Source organism: Castor canadensis, chromosome 13, assembly GCF_047511655.1.
Source record: "Castor canadensis chromosome 13, mCasCan1.hap1v2, whole genome shotgun sequence".
NCBI lineage: Eukaryota > Metazoa > Chordata > Mammalia > Rodentia > Castoridae > Castor > Castor canadensis.
In genome coordinates, this window is record NC_133398.1 from 34,610,275 (window position 1) to 34,629,742 (window position 19,468).

Genomic DNA, 19,468 nt, shown 5'->3' on the forward strand with positions numbered 1-19,468 from the left:
TTATCAAGAGCAGGCCCTTCCTCCTCTCTGGACCTCCCCTAGAGAGTGAGGGGAGCTCAAGGTAATATATGGAGTTCTTTCCCTCGGTGGCCTCTGGCAGGTCTGTGCATGAACCAGCTGTGGGGGAGAAGGAGAACGGGACAGCTGTCACACCCTCAGTCTGCACTTTCCCCGTGGAAGGCAACTCAGGGTCACAGTGGAGACAGATGGTGGCATCCATAAGACCTGGCTGACATCAGAGTTCCCCCAGCCCCCCAATTCCCAAGCAGCCCTCTGTTCAGCAGCTTCTTGAGTGACAAGCATGTGCTGCCACTTGGTAATGACCATCTCCCCTTCTGTTCACTGTTCCAGCTGTTCGGTTGTTTCCTAGCCTGGGAGACCCGCAACGTCAGCATCCCCGCTCTCAACGACAGCAAGTACATCGGGATGAGCGTCTACAACGTGGGAATCATGTGTATCATTGGCGCCGCTGTCTCCTTCCTGACCCGGGACCAGCCCAATGTGCAGTTCTGCATCGTGGCTCTGGTCATAATCTTCTGCAGCACCATCACCCTCTGTCTGGTGTTTGTGCCTAAGGTATTTAGCTTCTGGCCTCTGACTCCATTTCAAATGATTGCTGGGCTTTCTTCACGTTCTACAAGTTTTACACATTCTTTTTTTCATCATGATGACTGTATTCGTCAACTTTCTGTTACTATAATGCAATACCTGAGTCTGACTAACTTTATAAAGAAAAAGAGTTTTTGGAATTTCAAGAGCCTGGTGCCAGCGCTGGCCCTGGTCTGGTGAGGATCTGATAGCAATGGTGTCACAATATGACACCTCCCCATGTGGGAGGAAGAGATCACACCTTGAGACAAATTCAGGGAGCAGTTCAAGGGCTGGGCTCATTCTTATAACAACTTCTATAGCAATTTGCTCTCCTGAGAACCAACTCAGTCCCAAGATCTACCTTGATCTCTTCCAAGTTACATCTCCAGTGACTCAAGGACATCCCACAAGGCCCCAGCTCTTAAAGGTCACACCATCTCATCTGCCACACTAAGAACTCTTGGGGGACACACTTAAGCTATATCCAAACCACAGTGATGGCAGTTCACATTAGCAAAAGTTCAGAAAGGGCAGAGAACGCGTGGTTTCTCAGTGATCACATCTGCTTCTGTCAGCCCAAAGTCACAAAGCTGTTCATGTTTGCTTGGGTATCTTTCACTGTTCATTTTTTTTTTTTATTTGTTTCCTGCCTGTCTTCTGTTTGTTTGGTTTTTTTTAAAGAACCTTTAATTACTTTTTTGGTGGCACTGAGGTTTGAACTCAGGGCCTTACACTTATTAGGCAGGCACTTTACCACTTGAGCCATATCTCCAGTCCCTCTTCTGTTTTTTAAAGACTGGAAAGTGATGCTTTCTGAGACAGGACTGTAACTATAGCACACATTCTATTTTGTAGCTTGCCTCTTTCACTCTTTGTCCTTTGCATTTTCCACATTCCACCATTGAGGAGGCGGTCCATCATGTACGTGTCCATTTACTCCCTATGGGTGAACATGACAGTTATTTGCGGATTTTCCTATTATAAGGGAACATGTTTTCTACATAACACATTTTCCTTATTTATAATTATCCCCTAAAGCTAGAGTCGTCGAACTGGTATTAATGGACTGAAAAAAAAAACACACTTTTAATATCCACTTTTAATTTCCATAGAGCCAAAGGGTTGACCTTCAGGATCACCTTGAAAGATAATTTGCAAACATCATCCTTGTAGTAGCAAGCAAGAGAACCCCCTGCGGAGGGTCTGTAGAGAGCAAAGCCTGACCTCAGGAGGTCTCAGGGATAATGAAGGGGCAGGAAGTAGTCAGGAAGGAGTTACTGCCCAAGTGAAGGGCCCCTGCTGCAGGGATGGGAAGAGGAGAGAGCAGTAGGTCCCACTAGGGAAACAGGTGCCTGTGGTACCTCCAGCCCATAGGGACCAGCAGTCCCAACCCCATTGATTCCAGGGCTGACCTTGATGACCTCTGTTGTACAACTCTTCTCCTCTAGTTGTCTACTCTGCCCAGGCTCCAGGACAGTGCCACAACTTCCTGGCCTGCACCTATCCTGTAAAACAATAAAGAAGACTCTTCATTGCCCTCCTGGACCAAGTTCCTGATGCTGGCATTCAGGACCTTCAGGGATCCTCCAGTCCTCCCAGAAAACCATGTCCAGCACCCAAACTGACCTTCCCCTAAGTGCCTCAAGCCCCAGACATCCCTGCGCCTGTATCTGCCAGCTCTTCCCCCAGAGTTCCCTACCCCACCATCCTTCCAGACCCTCCACTGAGCACAGCACTTGCTGGGCCCTCAGTCCTCGATACCTTCCAACCTGGGGACAGCTGAGTCCTTCTTCAGCTACATGCCACTCTGGGACTGAGAGATCCTGGCAGACAGAGGCCATGGCTCTCTCAGCTCTTGCTCTGAAGTGCTGGGGCCAGAGTCTGTCATAATGCAGAGATGTTTCTAGACAACATGCATAAAATCTGGATCAAGTGACAACTTTTTGTCCTACATTAAAAATGTCTTTGGATGCAGCTAAGCCATGCCTCAATAAATATAATATTTATTATATTACAGAAACTGTAATATAATAAATGTGGGTGTGTTTTAAACTCCTAATAAAAAATTGCTTTTGCCAGTGACAGAACTAATGACCAAGCAAATGGCAGAGTCTGGCCCAAGCCCAGGGCTCTTGACTCCCACCCTATCTCCTTCCCGGGCCCTCTGGGGCCTGAAGTACAGGACCTGCTGGAGTGAGGGGATGCAGCAGGGGAACGGAAGGAAGAACTCAGAGCTCACTCATCAAGCCCACCTCTGTCCCCTCAGCTCATCACTCTGAGGACAAACCCAGATGCAGCCACTCAGAACAGGCGATTCCAGTTCACCCAGAACCAGAAGAAAGAAGACTCAAAAACATCCACATCTGTCACCAGTGTGAACCAGGCGAGCACGTCACGCCTGGAAGGCCTGCAGTCGGAGAACCACCGCCTGAGGATGAAGATCACAGAGGTATGTCCTGTGTCCGCAGCCCACCCTGGCCTCACATTGGAGTTCCTCTGACCCAGCCCCAGAGCTACCCACCTACCATATTTCTCTGGAGGATCCTTGTGCTGGGGCAGCTGGTCCTACCTGCTGTCTTTATGGCTATGAGAGCTGGGGTAACAGAAACCAGGGAGAAGCAGTTCATCAAATTTGATGCAAGTTTATGACCCACCCGGCCCAGGGTTTTGGAATCCCACAGTGTCTGATTCAACATATTTTTAGAAAGACAGCATGCAGAGGTCTGTGAGCTTCCAGATTAGCCACATCGAAAGCCCCAACATGTTCATTATGTGCTGGGAGAAAAATGGAGGCCAAGAGTCTTTTCTGGAGGAAGGCCGTGCTGCAGCAGACCTCCCCCTTGTCCCATGGTTCTTAACTGGTTCTTGAATTTTACAGACAGGCCACAACCAGGTTCCTTTATGTCTAAGCCAAACCTCAAATTCTGGACTTTCAAGGAGTAGAAACTGGTTTCCTCCCTCTCTTCACTCTCCCTTGTGGTCACGAGCTCTGACTGGACCCCATCTGGGCACTGTGCATCATAGTCATAGAGGAATGCTGACTTAGTGAGGAGGACAGGACAGGAACAAAGGAAAGGGTCAGGAGGCTGGGCAAGTTGCAGTAACTTGCTCCAGAAGAAAGTGGCTTAAAGACTTCATAGAAGGTGGCGATACTGCAGTTCCAGGCCAGTCTGGACAAAAGTTAGTGAGTTAGTTTTTGTTATTCTCAGAAAAAGAAAAAACAACAACCAAGCTGGGCATGATGGTGTACAGCTGTAATCCCAGCTTCTTGGGAGACAGAGGTAGGAGGCTCACAGTCCAAGGTGGGCTGAAAAACAAGCTAAAGGAAAAAGAGCTGAAGGCATGACTCAAGTGGTAGAGTGCTTGACTAGTAAGCATAAGACCCTGAGTTCAAACTCCAGTACTACCAGAAAGGAAAGGAAAAGAAGGAAGGGAGAGAGGGAGAGAGAGAGGGTGGCCCAAAGAAAGTTTATTTCTCTGAAGACAGGGGTCCCAGTTGGGCAGCTCTGTTCTCCCCTATCATCGTCTATGCACCTGAGATGATGACTTTAGGCTAGGGGAGCCCACAGCCAGCCTCTGGGTTTCTGCCCTTCAAGGCCCTTTGCCAATTCTGCTTTAGTATCAGACCTTTCTGTAACTAGCAGAACCACCTCTCTGGCCCTTGACATTGCACTTCCTCTTGGGTGTTCTAGCAATGAAGAGTCCATCACTTTAGGAAATCCAAACCACTGGGGAAAACCTGAAATGATGAGTTGTTTTTCCTGGAATCAAATAACAGTCTGGCCCACTATGGCCCTACCTTGGATCTAGTCCTGCTATTTGAGTCGCTCAGGAAAGGGTGTCTCCTTCTTCACATGAAAACCGTGGCTGTGCTCCTGACAGCACTTTACAGTTTATGAGATTCCCTCCCTTATCCTGTACCAGAACGCCCACCACCCACTCCAACTACCACCCGACCACCACCCATGCATGTGCTCCCCAGGCTTCTCTGGGCTGGCTCGCCCCAGGACTTGTCCCTGATCTTTGTATGACCTGGGCATGGCTGGGACCATCCTGCTGAACTCCAGATGAGACCCTGCTGCTCTGAGCCTTCTTGACAGTGTGACCTGTATATCTCTCCTCACCACTGAGGGTCCTGTTAGCTACCAGTCATGACGATCATAGCAATACTGCTATAGTACCAGGTCACCTCATCATGGGTCAGGCACTAGGCTGAACTTTGTATGCATCATCTTATTTAATCTCACCCCCAACACACACACACACACACACACACACACACACACACACACACACACACACACACACACACACAAGGCAGGCACTGTGATTAGCCCATATGCAGATAAAGAAATCGAGACCCATGAGCCAGTAAAGGGCAACCCTGGGTTTGTCTTAGACTTCTCCAACTCCATGGGTAGATCTCTTCCCCACCCTGCCTCCCTGGGCTTTCTTGGCTCCTCCATCAAGGCTCAGGCCTACACAGGTCCCTCTCTCATCACAGCTTCTCTTGATGCAGAGGCCCTGGCCCGTTCTCGGCTTTCCAGGCTGAGCTGCCAGGGCTGGGCAGGGGCTGGGCAGGAGACTGACTCAGCTGGAGCCTTGTCTTCTAGCTGGATAAAGACTTGGAGGAAGTCACCATGCAGCTGCAGGACACACCAGAAAAGACCACCTACATCAAACAGAACCACTACCAGGAGCTCAACGACATCCTCAACCTGGGGAACTTCACAGAGAGCACAGGTGAGAGGAGGCAGGGTCTGCAAACAGGTGAAAGGAGGTGTCTCAGAGGGGGCAGGGACTGGTGGGAAGTTACACGCTGAGCTAGAGCAGCTGGAAACCCTGCTCCTGGTCACAGTTCAATGTCTGCTCAGAGTCCTCCTGCCTTGACCTGGGCTTCCACTTCTCATCCTTAGGGCCAGGTCCGCATGTACACAATGGGCAGGTGTTCTCCTGTTCCCAGTGTACTGACAGGGACACATTTCATTTTCCCTTTTGCTTTCAGAAAATAATTTATATTTACTCTGAACAGTATTTCAGTTTCAGAAGCACCTTATCAATATACAAAAAAGAACAGTAAGATTTGAAATGATATCCAACCTCATTGGCCACCTGGGAAATGCAAACCACAACACAGTTCACTTCTTGCCTTGCTCTCAGCAAAAATCTGAAAGATTATTGGTTATAACTAACCTAGTAATAACCTATACTAAGTTATAACTAGGCTGTTTGGAAACGTGCATCCCCTGCAAAGATCTGGAAGTCAGACTGGCACTCCCCATATGTGAAGTACTAAACCCTTTTTTTTTTTTGGCAGCACTGGGGGTTGAATTCAGAGCCTGTGCTTCCTAGCCAGACACCCTGCCTCTAGAGCCAAGTCTCCAGTGCTTTTGTGCTTTAGTTTATTTTTCAGATGAGAGCCTCACTTTTTGTTCAGAGGTGGGCCTCAGACTGAGATCCTCCTACATTTGACCTCCCAAGTAAACCTGGGATGACAGGCATGCACCAATGTGCCCGGTTTGTTTGTTGATATGGGGACTTGCTAACATTTTGCCAGGACTGGCCTCAAACCTTGATTCTCCTAATCTTGGCCTCCCAGGGAACTAGGATTATAAGTGTGAGCCATCATATCTGGCCTAAACTTCTTGACCTAGCAATTACATAGCAGGAACTGCCCCCTGGAAGTACATCCAAGTGGACAAAGAAGTGAGCAGACGAAATGCTCGTCTCTGAAGTGGTTTCATTAACTATGAAACAATCAGGTGTGGCATATTACATATCCATTAATAAGTGAGAGGGTAAAAGGCTGGGAGCATGGCTCAAGAGGTAGAGCATCTATCTAGCAAGCACAAGGTCCTTAGTTCAATCCCCACCCCCAAAAAACAAGGGTTAGGACTGTAGCTCAGTGGTAGAGCACTTACACTTGCCTGTCATGCACAAGGCCCTGCATTTAATCCCCAGCAGTGCAAAAAAGAAAAAGAAAGAAAACAAGTGAGGGGAATCTATTTGTGCAGATACGGAAAAATCTCCAAGTGAAAACAGGCAGTATTATGAGTCACACAAGTGCACACACACACACACATATGTAGGAATGTACATATACATGTACGCATATGTGAGTGCATATGTGTAAATGCTTTTTTTTAAAAAGTCTGGAAGAATAAACAAAGTTGTCAACAGTCCCCACCTTGTGAAAAGGGACATTATTACAGGAGGTGGGTGAAAGGGATTCTTTTACATTTTATTTTATATGCTGTTTGGATTTTGTCATTAACACACCTATATATACTCATTTAATTTTTTATAAATTATTTTTAAATTAATGAAAAATATATTATCAAAAAATTCTTATTATAGAAATATCATCTAATTCTTATTATATAAGACACTGATTGCAAAAACTGAGATAATAACAAGGAAATTGAAAGAATAAAAAATAGTCCTAATAATTTTAGTATCTTATAAAGGTAAGCATTTCAAATTATTGGGGGGAAATGAATTATTCAATTAATTTCATTGGGATAAATGAGTTTTATCCCATAAGAAAAGGAATAAAGCTAGATCTTTTCCCTCGTGGTTTCCACAACTTAACAGACAAAAGACTTAAATACAAAAAGTGATGACTCAAGCTGTAGAACACCTGCTTTGCAAGCAGAAAGCCCTAAATTCAAACCCCAGGCTCTACCTTGATTCACATTGGCCATTAACTCTCAATGGGCACAGGGATGCATGTCTGTAATCTCAGCTACCCTGGAAGCTAAGGAAGGGGGATTGCTTGAGTTCAGGATATCAGGATCAGTCTGGGCAAAATACTGAATCATCTCAAAAAAACATGAATTTGAGCAGGCACAATCAAACCATAGCACTATGGATATGTAGTCTGCTCTTCTTGTTCTTGGTCGCAGTGTAGTTATGCTTTGTAAAGTCACCTTGAACAGTGAACTCATGAACACTGAATTCTTGGGAATTCAGGTGAGACTCCTGTGAGCTCCTAGCAGGTTGCCTTTTTGTCAACCAATAAATTCCTTACATGTTTTATGCATGTTTCTGTTTAAAGATACCTTTTTAACTCTGTATTGTTGGTTCATTATAACATTGAATTCACAGCCAACTGCACTGTAATCCATGCCTGTTAGAAGCTTACCTAACACCTGTATCTTCTCTGGAAGGCTGACACCAGACAGCCCTCAGCACTATACTTGGGGGCCATTTTAAACAGTAAAGTCACCAACAGAAAGAGCAAAAGCATGTCACTAAATAGACCTCAAAAAACATACATATTTATAGTATGAGAACTAAACAAAAAAAGCAGAGTGTCGCCTCAACTTGGAACCTGTGTACCAGGCAGCTCAAGATTTTGTACATTTGAGAGCCAGGTGTGTGATGTACGCTTGTTATCCCAGCATTTGGGAGGCTGAGGCTGAGAGTTCAAAACCAGCCTGGGCTTCATAGAGAGACCCTGTCACCAGGCACAAGACACTTACTGCATGTTATCAAATGACCACAAAAGCATCAACAGGCCATACACCAGTGGCTCAAGCCTATAATCCTAGCCACTTGGGAAGCAGGGATAAAGAGGATCATGGTTCGAGGGCAACCTGAGCAAATAGTTCAAGAGACCCTACCTATCTCGAAAATACCCAACAAAAAAGATCTGGCGGAGTGACTCAAATGGTACAGCACCTGCCTGGCAAGCATAAGGCACTGAGTTCAAACGCCAGTTCCACCAAAAAAAAGCATAAAGAGTATTGATTGGAGGGTTACAAATGCAAAATGACATATCTATAAGGTTGCCTATGGCAGCAAAACCAAACAAAAACACCCATGCTCCTCTCCCAGTCAAATAAGTCTGGATCTCTTGGTGGGGACAGTTTTCATATTTCTTTAGTCTTCCCAGATTGTTCTGAAGCCCAGAGAAGATGGAGAGGGCTTACATCACCACAGTTCATGGCTACACATTCTTCCTTTGAGCCAAGGCCCCAAAACCTGTGTAACTAATCCATCATTACTGGACAAATTTGGATTGCTTCCAATATGTAGATATTGGAATGATACTGAATCGAACATCTTGTATCTATCTTTGTGATAATAATCCTTGATTATTTCCTTAAGGTAATATCCAGAAACAGAAATTCTGAGCAAAAGATGTATTTTGCTGGGCATGGTGGTACGTGCTTGTAATCCCAGCTACTCTGGAGGCTGAGGCAGGCAACTTTGAGGCTAGTCTGATCAACTTAGCAGCAACCTGTTTCAAAATAAATAAATATAAATGTAGCTCAGTGGCAGAACGCTTGCCTAGCATGCACGAGGCTCTGGGTTCAATCCTCAGTATCACACACACAAAAAAGCACTTTTTATGGTGGCTGATACATACCAACAGTGCTTTCCAGTATGCCAATTTATACTCCCACCAGCAGTTTACTATTATTCTTTTTAATCTTTGCTAATTTTATCAGAAATGTGCCACCAGGGATTTTTTTATTTCCTTTGTCATTGTAGCCCTAAGCACCAGTGAGAAGGATTTTAATATGAGACCCACCCCCTTGTTTCTAAGCAATGTCACTGAAGTTAGCCGACTTGACTGGCACTGTCCTCAAGTGGACTCTTCCCCATTCACTGCCCTGGCCTCCCAAGGGCTGCTGCACAGATAACCAGCTTAGAGAATGCAGAGGGATGGTGACCTCTTTTGCATTCTCTCTCCTTGGGCACATCCTAAAGGTTGCATTGTTGATCTTTAAAAACTAAGTTAACAGAACATGTGATGTTGTTTTGTCATCAGATGGAGGAAAGGCCATTTTAAAAAATCACCTCGATCAAAATCCCCAGCTACAGTGGAACACGACAGAACCCTCACGAACATGCAAAGACCCCATAGAAGATATAAACTCCCCAGAACAGTAAGTACCTTCTCAACAAGTGTCACTGAAGTGTCACCCAGCACTGCTGACTACGATTCACATCTTGTGTTCACAGCCATTATTTTACTGAAACTCCACAGTGACCCCTATGTGGTCAAATTCCACTGGTCTTTTCACAGGTAAGAAAGCTAATATTCAGAAAGGAGAGTGACTTGTCCAAGCTCATCCAGCTGCTAAGCACAAGAAGTAGGATATGAACTTGGATCTGGCCAACATCAAATCCCATGTTCTCCACTGTAGCATGCTGCCTTTGTATAAAATGTAATCTTGCTAAATGCATTTACTTCACCATTACTGAAATCTATTATGTGTCAGAAACAGGCAGTGGGGACACAGTAGTGAAGAAAATGGACAAAAATTCCTCCCTCACTTTAGTATCTCCCAGAGCTCCATCCAGATGGTAGGATAATAACTTAATCAAAAGGTTAGCTTAAATCGTAGGTGCTTTGGAGAAAAGTAAAGCAGGAAAGGGGTTTAGGGAGTGTCACTGTAAATAAGTGATCAGAGAAGACACAATGAGAACGTGATGTCTAAGCAGAGACTTGAGTGTCTCAGCTCTTCCCATCTTATAACAGATTGGAAGCAAAGGTTAGACACATCTGAAACTTGGCCTCTGGGAAGTGACAAACAGAGAGCCACTGGCAAAGGCAGCTGAGTCCCCAAGTCCAAAGAAAGAGCAAGTAGCCTATCAACCCAGTTATCTCCAAGCCTGTACAACTTGAGGACCAGAGCAGTTACCAGTGGTTACACAGCCTTTGTCAGTAGTGTACCCATTCACTGCCTCCACGGCAGTGTAAGCTCCTTGAGGGGAAAGTGAGTCCCTTGTGTGTCCCCTGGACTGAACACAGAGTGAGGCATTGAGCAGGCTCTTGACAGGCATGTGTTGATGAGTGGAACAGGATCCTAACAGACGGGAGAGTGCTATGGCTCCAACAGCCACACATGGGCTCCTTGCCTAGCTGACGCCTTGCCCTGGGCACCCTTCCTCAGGTCCAACTTTATTCTTCAGTTCTTTTTTCCTGGAGTCTCATCTTGCCCTAAGGAACAGATCATGGCTGATTTTAAACAAATTCAACTTTGGTTTCAAAATGAGATTTCCGATATTCTTATCCCTGGGTCCCTAGGAGGTGTCTTTTGGGAGAAGTGTTTCTGGGTAACAGGTCTTTGGGGAGCATGGGCAGTCCTTCATCTGAACCCAGGCATCTCACAACCCATCAGGCCCCACATAGACTCCAGAGGTACACACTGTTGGGACAGAGTGGCCCCATGAACTGATGTCTCCACCATGAAGCCATGTGGATGGAAAGAAGCCAGTGTCCCAGCTTTTGTTTCTGTGAACAAGCTACACAACTCTGAACCCTTCTCTTGTCTTTATAATGCAAATAGCAATACTTCTTGGATTTTGTTTTTGTTTTAAAGTCTGGGTTTGGTTTAGTTTGGTTTGCACCTGAGAGACCAGGCACTAGGGGCACAAGGAGGCATAAGAACCCAATCCCTCCCCCGAAGGACTGCAGTAAAGCTAGATAGTTCAATGGAGAATTACACAAAAATACAATTGAACAAAGCAGTGGAGCAGTTGCCTGGGCACATTGCTCCGAAGCAGCCTCTCCCACAGTTCAAGTGGCTTTTGTACACTATGGTCATTGAGACTTGGGAGCAGCGATTAGGAAGGCCACCCTTGGCAAAAAGTTCAAGAGACCCCATCATTCAACCAGTGTCTGGGCACAGTGACATGTGCCAGGTATGCGAGGGAGCACAAATAGGAGGATGGCAGTACAAGCCCACCTGGGCATAGAGTGAGACCCTATCTCAAAATACCCAACACAAAAAGGGCTGGTGTAGTACTTCAAGTGGTAGAGCACCTGCCTAGCAAGCACAAAGCCCTGAGTTCAAACCCCAGTGCTGCCAAAAATAAATAAATAAATAAATAAATGAAAGACTTCAAAATGTGGCAGTGAGAAGGGAGTCAAAGAGCAGTGCTTCCTCCCTTGCTGTCCCTCCATTAGTGACATGGGAGGTACCCCCCCACACACACACACACACTCAGTCCCACCTCCAGCTTTTTATGGCTTCTTTGTGGGGATTTACCAAAGGTTCTGGGGGCTTCAAGGAAGAGGGGGCTTACTTTCTGAGGAGTCAGCACAAAGAGCACATTTAAACCAGATGATCATCAGGTCTGGAAGTACAGATGGAACATAGAGTGTGCAAGGGTAAGGAGCACTCAGGAGTGATATCTGAAAGACTAGCCACCAGGGGACAAAGCTTGGAGGACAGAGGGGCAAGACTCACTGAAGAAGTTGGAGACATCTTAGGGGCCCTGGAGGCCATGTCAAAGTGTGCCCTCTTTTCCCTCATGACTTCCCAGGGCTGGAAGGTATCACTAGTCATCAAAGATGAAAGGCTAGGACAGAACCTGCTGGAACTGGGCCCAGGAGAAGGGATGAGGTGCTGGTAGGCAAGGCAGTGGCAGAAGGGGGTGAGAAGAGAACAGAACTGAGAGCCACCTGTTCGGAGGCTTCTAAGGTTTGAGGATGAGAAATGCCTGTGTGTGCAACATGTGGCTTGTTCCTAATAACACAGCCATGACAGTTCTATGACTCACCAAACTCTGTACCAGAGGCTCAAGAAGACTGCCTCTTCCTGTTCCATTTAATCTCCCTGGCTACTTCCAGGGCAGGAGTGTCTCCGGAGGCCTTCATTAAACACCTGCTGGAGGGCTGAATAGTTGGATTGGAGTCAAAGGAAGATAGGCTTCTATCAACAGGTTTTTTGGTTTTGTTTTTGTTTTTTTGCCAAAGTGGGTGCAGGGAACTTTCTGGCAAGCAGCCAGCCAGCCTTCACTAACTCTGCTCCTCTCTTCCCTCCAGCATCCAGCGCAGGCTGTCCCTCCAGCTCCCTATCCTCCACCACGCCTACCTCCCATCCATCGGAGGCGTGGACGCCAGCTGTGTCAGCCCCTGCGTCAGCCCCACCGCCAGTCCCCGCCACAGACACGTGCCACCTTCCTTCCGAGTCATGGTCTCAGGCCTGTAAAGGTGGGAGGCCTGGGGTTGGGGCCTCCCCAGTGACAGCACCATGCTGGGCACAGGTGTCTGCTACAGGCACACTGTTGGCTCTGGCCACAGAGAAGCTGGGTGCCTTGGCTGCCTCTCGGGACTACTCAGATGTCACTCAGGTGGACAGGATGGGGGACTTGGCACCTGACCTCGAGCCTTATTTGTGAAGTTCTTATTCTTTCACAAAGAAGAGGAATGGAAGTGACTTCTTCCTTAATGTCTGCAACTAAGGAGGAGCTGGGATATTTGAAACTTGCAAAAAATAATAATAATAAATTATAGACAAGGAAAGAGGCCTAGAACTCCAGCCAGACTCACCAAGTGGCCCAGAGCCAACCTCGGGAGAGACGAGGGCTCTGGAGAATCCACCTCTGCAGTTTGCACACATGTCACCGCTGGGCCCCCACCAGCCCTTCTCCACTCTGGGGGCAGAGGTGAGCAGAGCCACCAGGTCCTCAGTGGCCAGCCGAGCCCACCCCACCCTCCCTGGAACAGGGAGTCCATGGGAAGGGCAGACAGGCACAGCCCTGGGACAAGGGTACCCGAGCAGGCGGTCTCGCATGCTCCCAGGGGACCTTCACCACAGAAGAGATGTTTGTTATTCTCTGGTAAACGTCACACATTAACACAATAACGCCCGTTCTGGTGACTCTGGGGATTTAGGGCATGCCACTGCAGACACGCTCTGCAGCATTCACCAACAGTCTGTCAGGCGCCCACGCTGGCCATGTCCTTGTGTTCATATCAAGTGTTCCCAGTAATAAGGGGGACCGCCCAAGCTAACCATGGAATGTCTGTTCCCAGCAAACACGATAAAGAAAGACGTGCACTTTAACCTGTCCCATCAGGGCCCAAGGGCTGGCTGGGATTTTTTTTTTTTTTTCCATTGACTTTGTTTCTGACCAAAGGGAATCAGGACATTCTGGTAAAAGACATCCCTGGTGTCATAGGGGCAAGAGCCGCTGGTGGGGGCTTCCCTGGGCTTCCAGAAGGCAGCCTTCCATGCAGAAGAGCCAGTGAGCTCCCCCCTCCACTTTGCCGGGGCCCGTAGTCAGCAGGCTGGTTCTCATCCATATGCCCCCCGGAGGAGTACCGGCCTAAGAGTCATACAGACCTGGGCTCAAGTTCTCAGTCAGTTCCCTCCAGCTCCCTGCATGACCTTGGGCAAGTCACTAGTGTCTCTCTGAGCCTCAGTTTCCCCTCTGTAACAGATTGGGGTTGAAATAACACCCATCCTGCCTACCTCACAGGGTCACTCTGAGGACGGAAACTTGATCTCATCCAGGAAAGCTTTGTACCAAACAGTGAAGCAGCCCTGACCCGTGAGGTATTAGTGTGACCATGACCTTCAGCCCTCACTGTAAGCTGGAGGCCCAGAGAAGCTTTCAGCATCGCCCTCTACCCAGAGAAGCCCGGCTGGAGGGAGGCTCCCAATGACTTTTCTGACATTCCTAGACAGGTTCATTCTTTGCTAAAGAAAGACCTTAATGACAGCGTCCAGGACGCCTGCACAACCGAGTGGCTTGCTCACTCCCTAAAGAATCCTAATAATGGCAGCTTCAACAGGCAGGCAATAATCTCTTCCCAGAACCACTGCAGTCAGGAACACACTTGTCACCACCAGACTGTGACGAAAGGGCCCACGGGAATCACCACCACCAACATGTCAAAACACCCCAGTTCACGTAGCATAGCTTCCCCCCTCCCCTCCCTCCAAGAGAGGTTACAGAAGTACTGTAGCGTTTAGGGAAGTGACAAATGTTAACCCATCACAGGTCAAGTTGAAGTCATTCTCTGTTTAGGCACTAAAAATTGTGTTGTCACTCACTGTGTATTACCAGTATTTACTTGCTTTCTTGATTTCACCAAAAACATTTAACTTAAAGGATCACATTAATTTTTCAAAGGGAAAGAGACAATTAATTGTATATAATGTATACACACACACACACACACACACAAATACCTGTAGAAATATTATTCCAGCATAGCAGGGAAAAAAAACACACACAAAAGTATTGGCGTGTCGGAGGTGAGCGTGCGTCTGTAACCCTTTGTGACTCCGAATGTGCTCCATCTTCTAGGTTAACCCACCAAGTACATTCTGTCGACTGATCCTATAGGTTCACCCATTTTATTTTTTAATTTCCCTGCAAATAACAAGCCCTACAGAAGTGACTAGCTATCTAATGGTTCTCTTCTTTTATATGCAGCAAACACACCCCATTTCCAAGAGGCTTCAGCCCGAAGGCATTTTCCAACAATGTTAGTGCACAAATGCTTTAAATTAGACTGGAACTGCCAGAATCAAATGTAAATTGAGGAATTTCTCGTGCCCCTACTGCATGGTATCGATTTTTAATAAATTGTTGCAAATTCGTTTTTATGAATAAAAGGAAAAAAAACTGTCGTCATCAATGCCTACTCTTCCCAAAATGGAGGTGGAGTGGGCCCACATTACTCTGCTCAGAAACTGTGGGGTTGTCTGCTCAGCAGTGTCCTTTCCTTCAGACACTGCCCTCCTGCCTGCTGCTGACAGTAACAGAGCAGCCCCATAGCTGTGCAGCCCCAGGTTCTGTTTAATCCAAGGGTAAAAACCTGACCTAAACTGTACCAAAAAAATCTCTTCCCTGGGATTCCTTCATGTAGAGAAATTTAGTCTGCTATGAAAGAGAAAACCAGAGTCAACCCAGAGAAGCAGGATCGAGTGATGGGTCCTGGTGGAGTCTGAGTCCCTGGTCAGCTGTCCCTCAAGGCCAGCAGCACACCACTCAGTTGCTCAGGCCCTTCTCAGATCCTCCTTCTGTTCTTCCAATAAATTGCTCTTTTTGCCTGGGTTAGTTCAAGTTGCATTCCCCACAGGCAACTCCAAGGTTCTTGACCAATTTAGAAAACTCACAGCCTTCCCAGCCCCATCCAGGCCTTGGTGGCCTGGCAAGATTTAGACCGTCGCACCTCGTCACGCCTCCCCTCTGCATCCTGGTGTTACCCCAAAGGCTGTTTGTACCTCCTCCATCACACTGGGCCTCTGGCCCACAGCTCCGTCTCATCCTCCTAGATCCCTCATAGGAAATCTCTCTTCCTCTTTTCTGGACTGAGGACACTGTCCTCTGTCATAGCACTGTGTACATGCCCATGCTGTCCTCCCCCACGGGCACCACGAGCTCCCTGAGGATGGGAGTCAGGTCTGCTTCTTCAGCATTCCCGTGAACAGAGAGCCTCTCTGGGGCTCAGAACAGGCTTCCATGAGGCCTTGAAGAATTGGAGCATTTTGCCCAAGGTGTGTCCAGATTCATTGCAGGGTCTGGAAGACAGGACAAGGGTGGAGGAAGCCAAAGCAGTCTGGGGAGAGTCATGGGACCAGGGATGGACTTAGAAATGGACTGGACTCAGGCTTGGTAAGAGGGCTACTCCCAGGTCAGGGTCAACCAAAAGGTCACGAAAAGACAGGCTCTTTTCTCTCCAACCCACTTCCTCACATAACTCAAGAGTCACAGGCAGCCCAGCATGGCCACGAGGCACTAGGACATGGAGCCATTTCTCAGCATCTCAGACTTAAGAAACTCTTCTCTCCTCACAAAACATGGGAGTCTGCTGAGAAGAACATCAGGTCTTCGTCTTGGCATATCTGGAAGGAAGAAATGCCCACTGCATGGAAGAACATCCTCATTTTCATCTTCACTGATGTTCTTCGTGTCTTGCTTGCCCTTGAGAACTGGAGTCTAAAGGAAGGGCCCGGAGTTGCACTTCACTCTTTACTCTTTGTATAAAGGTTCTCCTTTGTGATGACCTGCCCATAGCTGAAGTAAAAATAAAAATAAAGAACATTTCCTAGCCATACAGCGAGGTATTCTGGAGTTGAAGCCCTTTGAGAAAGCTCTGAGGGTCTTCTCTCTTTGGGCACGGAGGTAACACTGGGGTCCTCTGAGGGACAATGGAAAGAAGTTTCCAGAAACAGACACCAATCAAGGCCTGTCCTTCCCGGCGATTGCCTGAGCTCCGCAGTTCCCTCAATACAACGGTCTCAGTTCTCAAGGCCTCGAAGTGGGTGCCTGGAAAAGGAGGTAGTGCTAGGTAAACTGTAACCGCCAACTGGTGGCCATTTGGGCAGTGCTGCCTGCGGTCCCTTCCCGCCCCAGGAAGCACAGCCCCGCCTGGGGCGAGGGATGGAGGCCTACTGGGAATCTGGAGCCCCGCCCTTATTCCCATCCCTAGACTCAGGGATTGGCTCAGGTAATATGTCCATTAACCAAGACCAGCCAATCAGAGCCCTTCCCAAGGTTTCTGCCCCGCTGTTATCCTGGAGGAACTAAAGGTCACCTCACTGGGGATCAAGGACTAGCAATGCCTAAAGGTACATCTGCCCTTGAGTTCTCGGTTTCAAGAAAATGAGTCCCTTTTCTGCTCATACAGAGAAGGGTTTCTGTCATTCAGAACCAAAAGGACCAAACAATGTATACACATGTGAGTAAATGTAAAAACGATTAAGAAGAAGAAGAACTAAAAGAAACCTGCGGGATTCGGGAGAAATCTGCCCTCCTCTCTCCTCCTAGTTTTGGAAACACGTGTGAAAGGATTTCCCTGGTCCCACACACCACTAATCAGGGAGGTAGGTAAGGATGTCCGAAGGGAATGTGAGGACAGAAGCCTCAGGAGGCTGAGGACGTTCATTGGACCAGGCTGACGACCCAGGGATGGTACCAAGGTAGTACCCCAGGAAGGGCCTCTGTCTGTTCAGCAGTCTCTGCCTTTGTCACCTGTCCATACCCCACCTCCTTGCTTGTCACTCCTTGCTTGGCCCTAAGGAGCAAGGTTTGTGAGGCACGGGGCAGTAAAACTACTTAAAGGAAAAACACACTGTTTGTTTTGAAGGAGGAAAGAGGAAGAGGGGGTTGAAAGTATACTGGAGGGGTGAACTTGTGCAAGGTACACTGCACACGTGCATGGAATTACCACAAAGAAATCCCTCCTATTATTAAGGAAGTACAATTCACCCACACCTGAAGCCCCTGGCAGATCCAGAGGCTCAGCCACCCATGGTGCCAGGTGGGGCCTGCCTGGAGATGACAACTCACTGCATGGTTCCTCCAGGTCCTAGTCGTAGGAGCCACAAACCCCAAGTGAGGTATCCATGGAGCTCCTGCCTTTACCAGGACTTGTGCTGGACACCAGGGGAACAACAGGGAAGGGACACAGGTCTCAAGACGCTCACAGACTGCACATGGTGGTGGTACATACCTGTAATCCCAGCACTCTGGAGACGGAGGCAGGAGAATGGTGAGTTCAATGCCAGCCTGAATTCTGATGCTATTCTGGGCTATGCTTCTGGACTATTCTGATGGCCAAAGGGGCTCATGCAGTGAAAGTGCTTTGTAAACACAGTGCTGGTGCAGACAAGACAAGTATAAACAGCTTCCAGAAGCACTGTGGAACAGTCAGCACATTGACCTCATGGACCAGCATGTGTCTTAGGAATACTTCTAGGGAAAATGGCCAGGCATACCATGTCAGGAGCAAGGTGAGTTCTGAAGACAGGACTGAGAAAGAGTTCTCTTAGAAAGGACTAGAATTCGGGGGTGCAGAGAGAGAAAAATGAGGGAGGAGAGGGGGCAGTGGTCAAGAAACAGGGAAGTGTAGCTAGAAGACTTTTAAGAGTAGGAATGTCTACACAGTTGATTTTAAGTCATTTATGTTGCTATGAAGTAAACCCCTCCCTTCTTTTTATTTTACCCCCTCCAGAAAAATGTTCCTAAACCCTCAGCAATATTTACTATATAAACAAGAGCCTTGTGGGATGGAAACACAGGAAAAGGACAAATTCTATGTGTAGATGGAGGCAAGAGTAAGGATAAAAGCCAAAGCAGCCAGATGCAGAGGGGAAAATAGGCTCCCTGCACAAACAAGAATTTGGAGTGAAAGGTAACCATGAGCATATAAGCTCCACAGAAATTCATGGAAATGTTACACATGTGCTGTTCTTTTCTGGAGCCAAGCATGGGAGGAGTAGGAAGTTTGGATGGATAACATCTAGATATCACTTGCATGGTTGCCCGTACAATATCTAAGTACATTAGTCTGTTTTGCATTACTAAAACAGAATGTCTGGCTCTGGGTACTTTATAAAGAAAAGAGGTTTATTTAGCTCACGTTTTGAGTGCTGAGAGCCAAGATTGAGAGGGCCCATATGTGCAGCCTCTAGTGAGGGCCTCCTTGGCTGAGTCACAACATGGTGGAGAATTGGAAACTGTAGAGAAGAGGGCAGATTTGCCTGCACTGGTGGCTCATACCTGTAATTCTAGCTACTTGGGAGGCTGAGATCAGGAGGATTGTGGTTCAAGGCCAGCCTGAGTGAATAGTTTGAGGGACCTCATCTCCAAAATAACCACAGAAAAATGACTGGAGGCATGGCTCAAGTGGTAGAGCACCTGCTTTGCAAGTGTGAAGCCCTGAGTTCAAAGTCCAGTCCCACCAAGATAAAAAAGAACAGGTCAAGTTTGTGGAGTGACCTCACTTTATAACAACTCATGAGAACTCATGCACTCCTTAAGACCAGCACTAATCCCTTCTGAGGTCTATCCCCCAACCTAATTACCTTCTACTAAGGTTCCACCACTTCAACCCTGTCACACTCTTCCATCACATGAACCTCCAGAGAACAAAGCATTCCAATAAGTATGGGTTGCCCCATACAGCCATAATTCTCAGAGATCCTAAATGCAACAGTAGACACTAGAAAACGAGACCATCAACACCATGAACTACTAGGCCACAAAACAAACTCCACATGCAAAGCTTTGGGATGGGGTTAAGGGGGAAGCTGCAGCCTGGGGGTTCTGGTGGGGCTTAAGAGAGAGTTGCTTGGCCACCTTTGTTCTCCAAGGTTATGCTAGACTGCTCTGCTCT

At 47.4% G+C, this 19,468-nt stretch overlaps 1 protein-coding gene across 1 annotated transcript in view; it reads left to right on the forward strand.

The window, feature by feature from the left end:
- Positions 1-14,979, forward strand: part of Gabbr2 (gamma-aminobutyric acid type B receptor subunit 2) — a 342,858-nt gene extending 327,879 nt beyond the window's left edge. Inside the window, exons 15-19 of the mRNA XM_074051393.1 lie at positions 352-576; positions 2,858-3,040; positions 5,205-5,334; positions 9,371-9,488; positions 12,377-14,979. Coding sequence (XP_073907494.1) covers positions 352-576; positions 2,858-3,040; positions 5,205-5,334; positions 9,371-9,488; positions 12,377-12,542 — 822 coding nt within the window. The 3' untranslated portion in view covers positions 12,543-14,979. The remainder of the gene's footprint in view (positions 1-351; positions 577-2,857; positions 3,041-5,204; positions 5,335-9,370; positions 9,489-12,376) is intronic.
- The last annotated feature ends 4,489 nt before the right edge of the window (positions 14,980-19,468 follow it).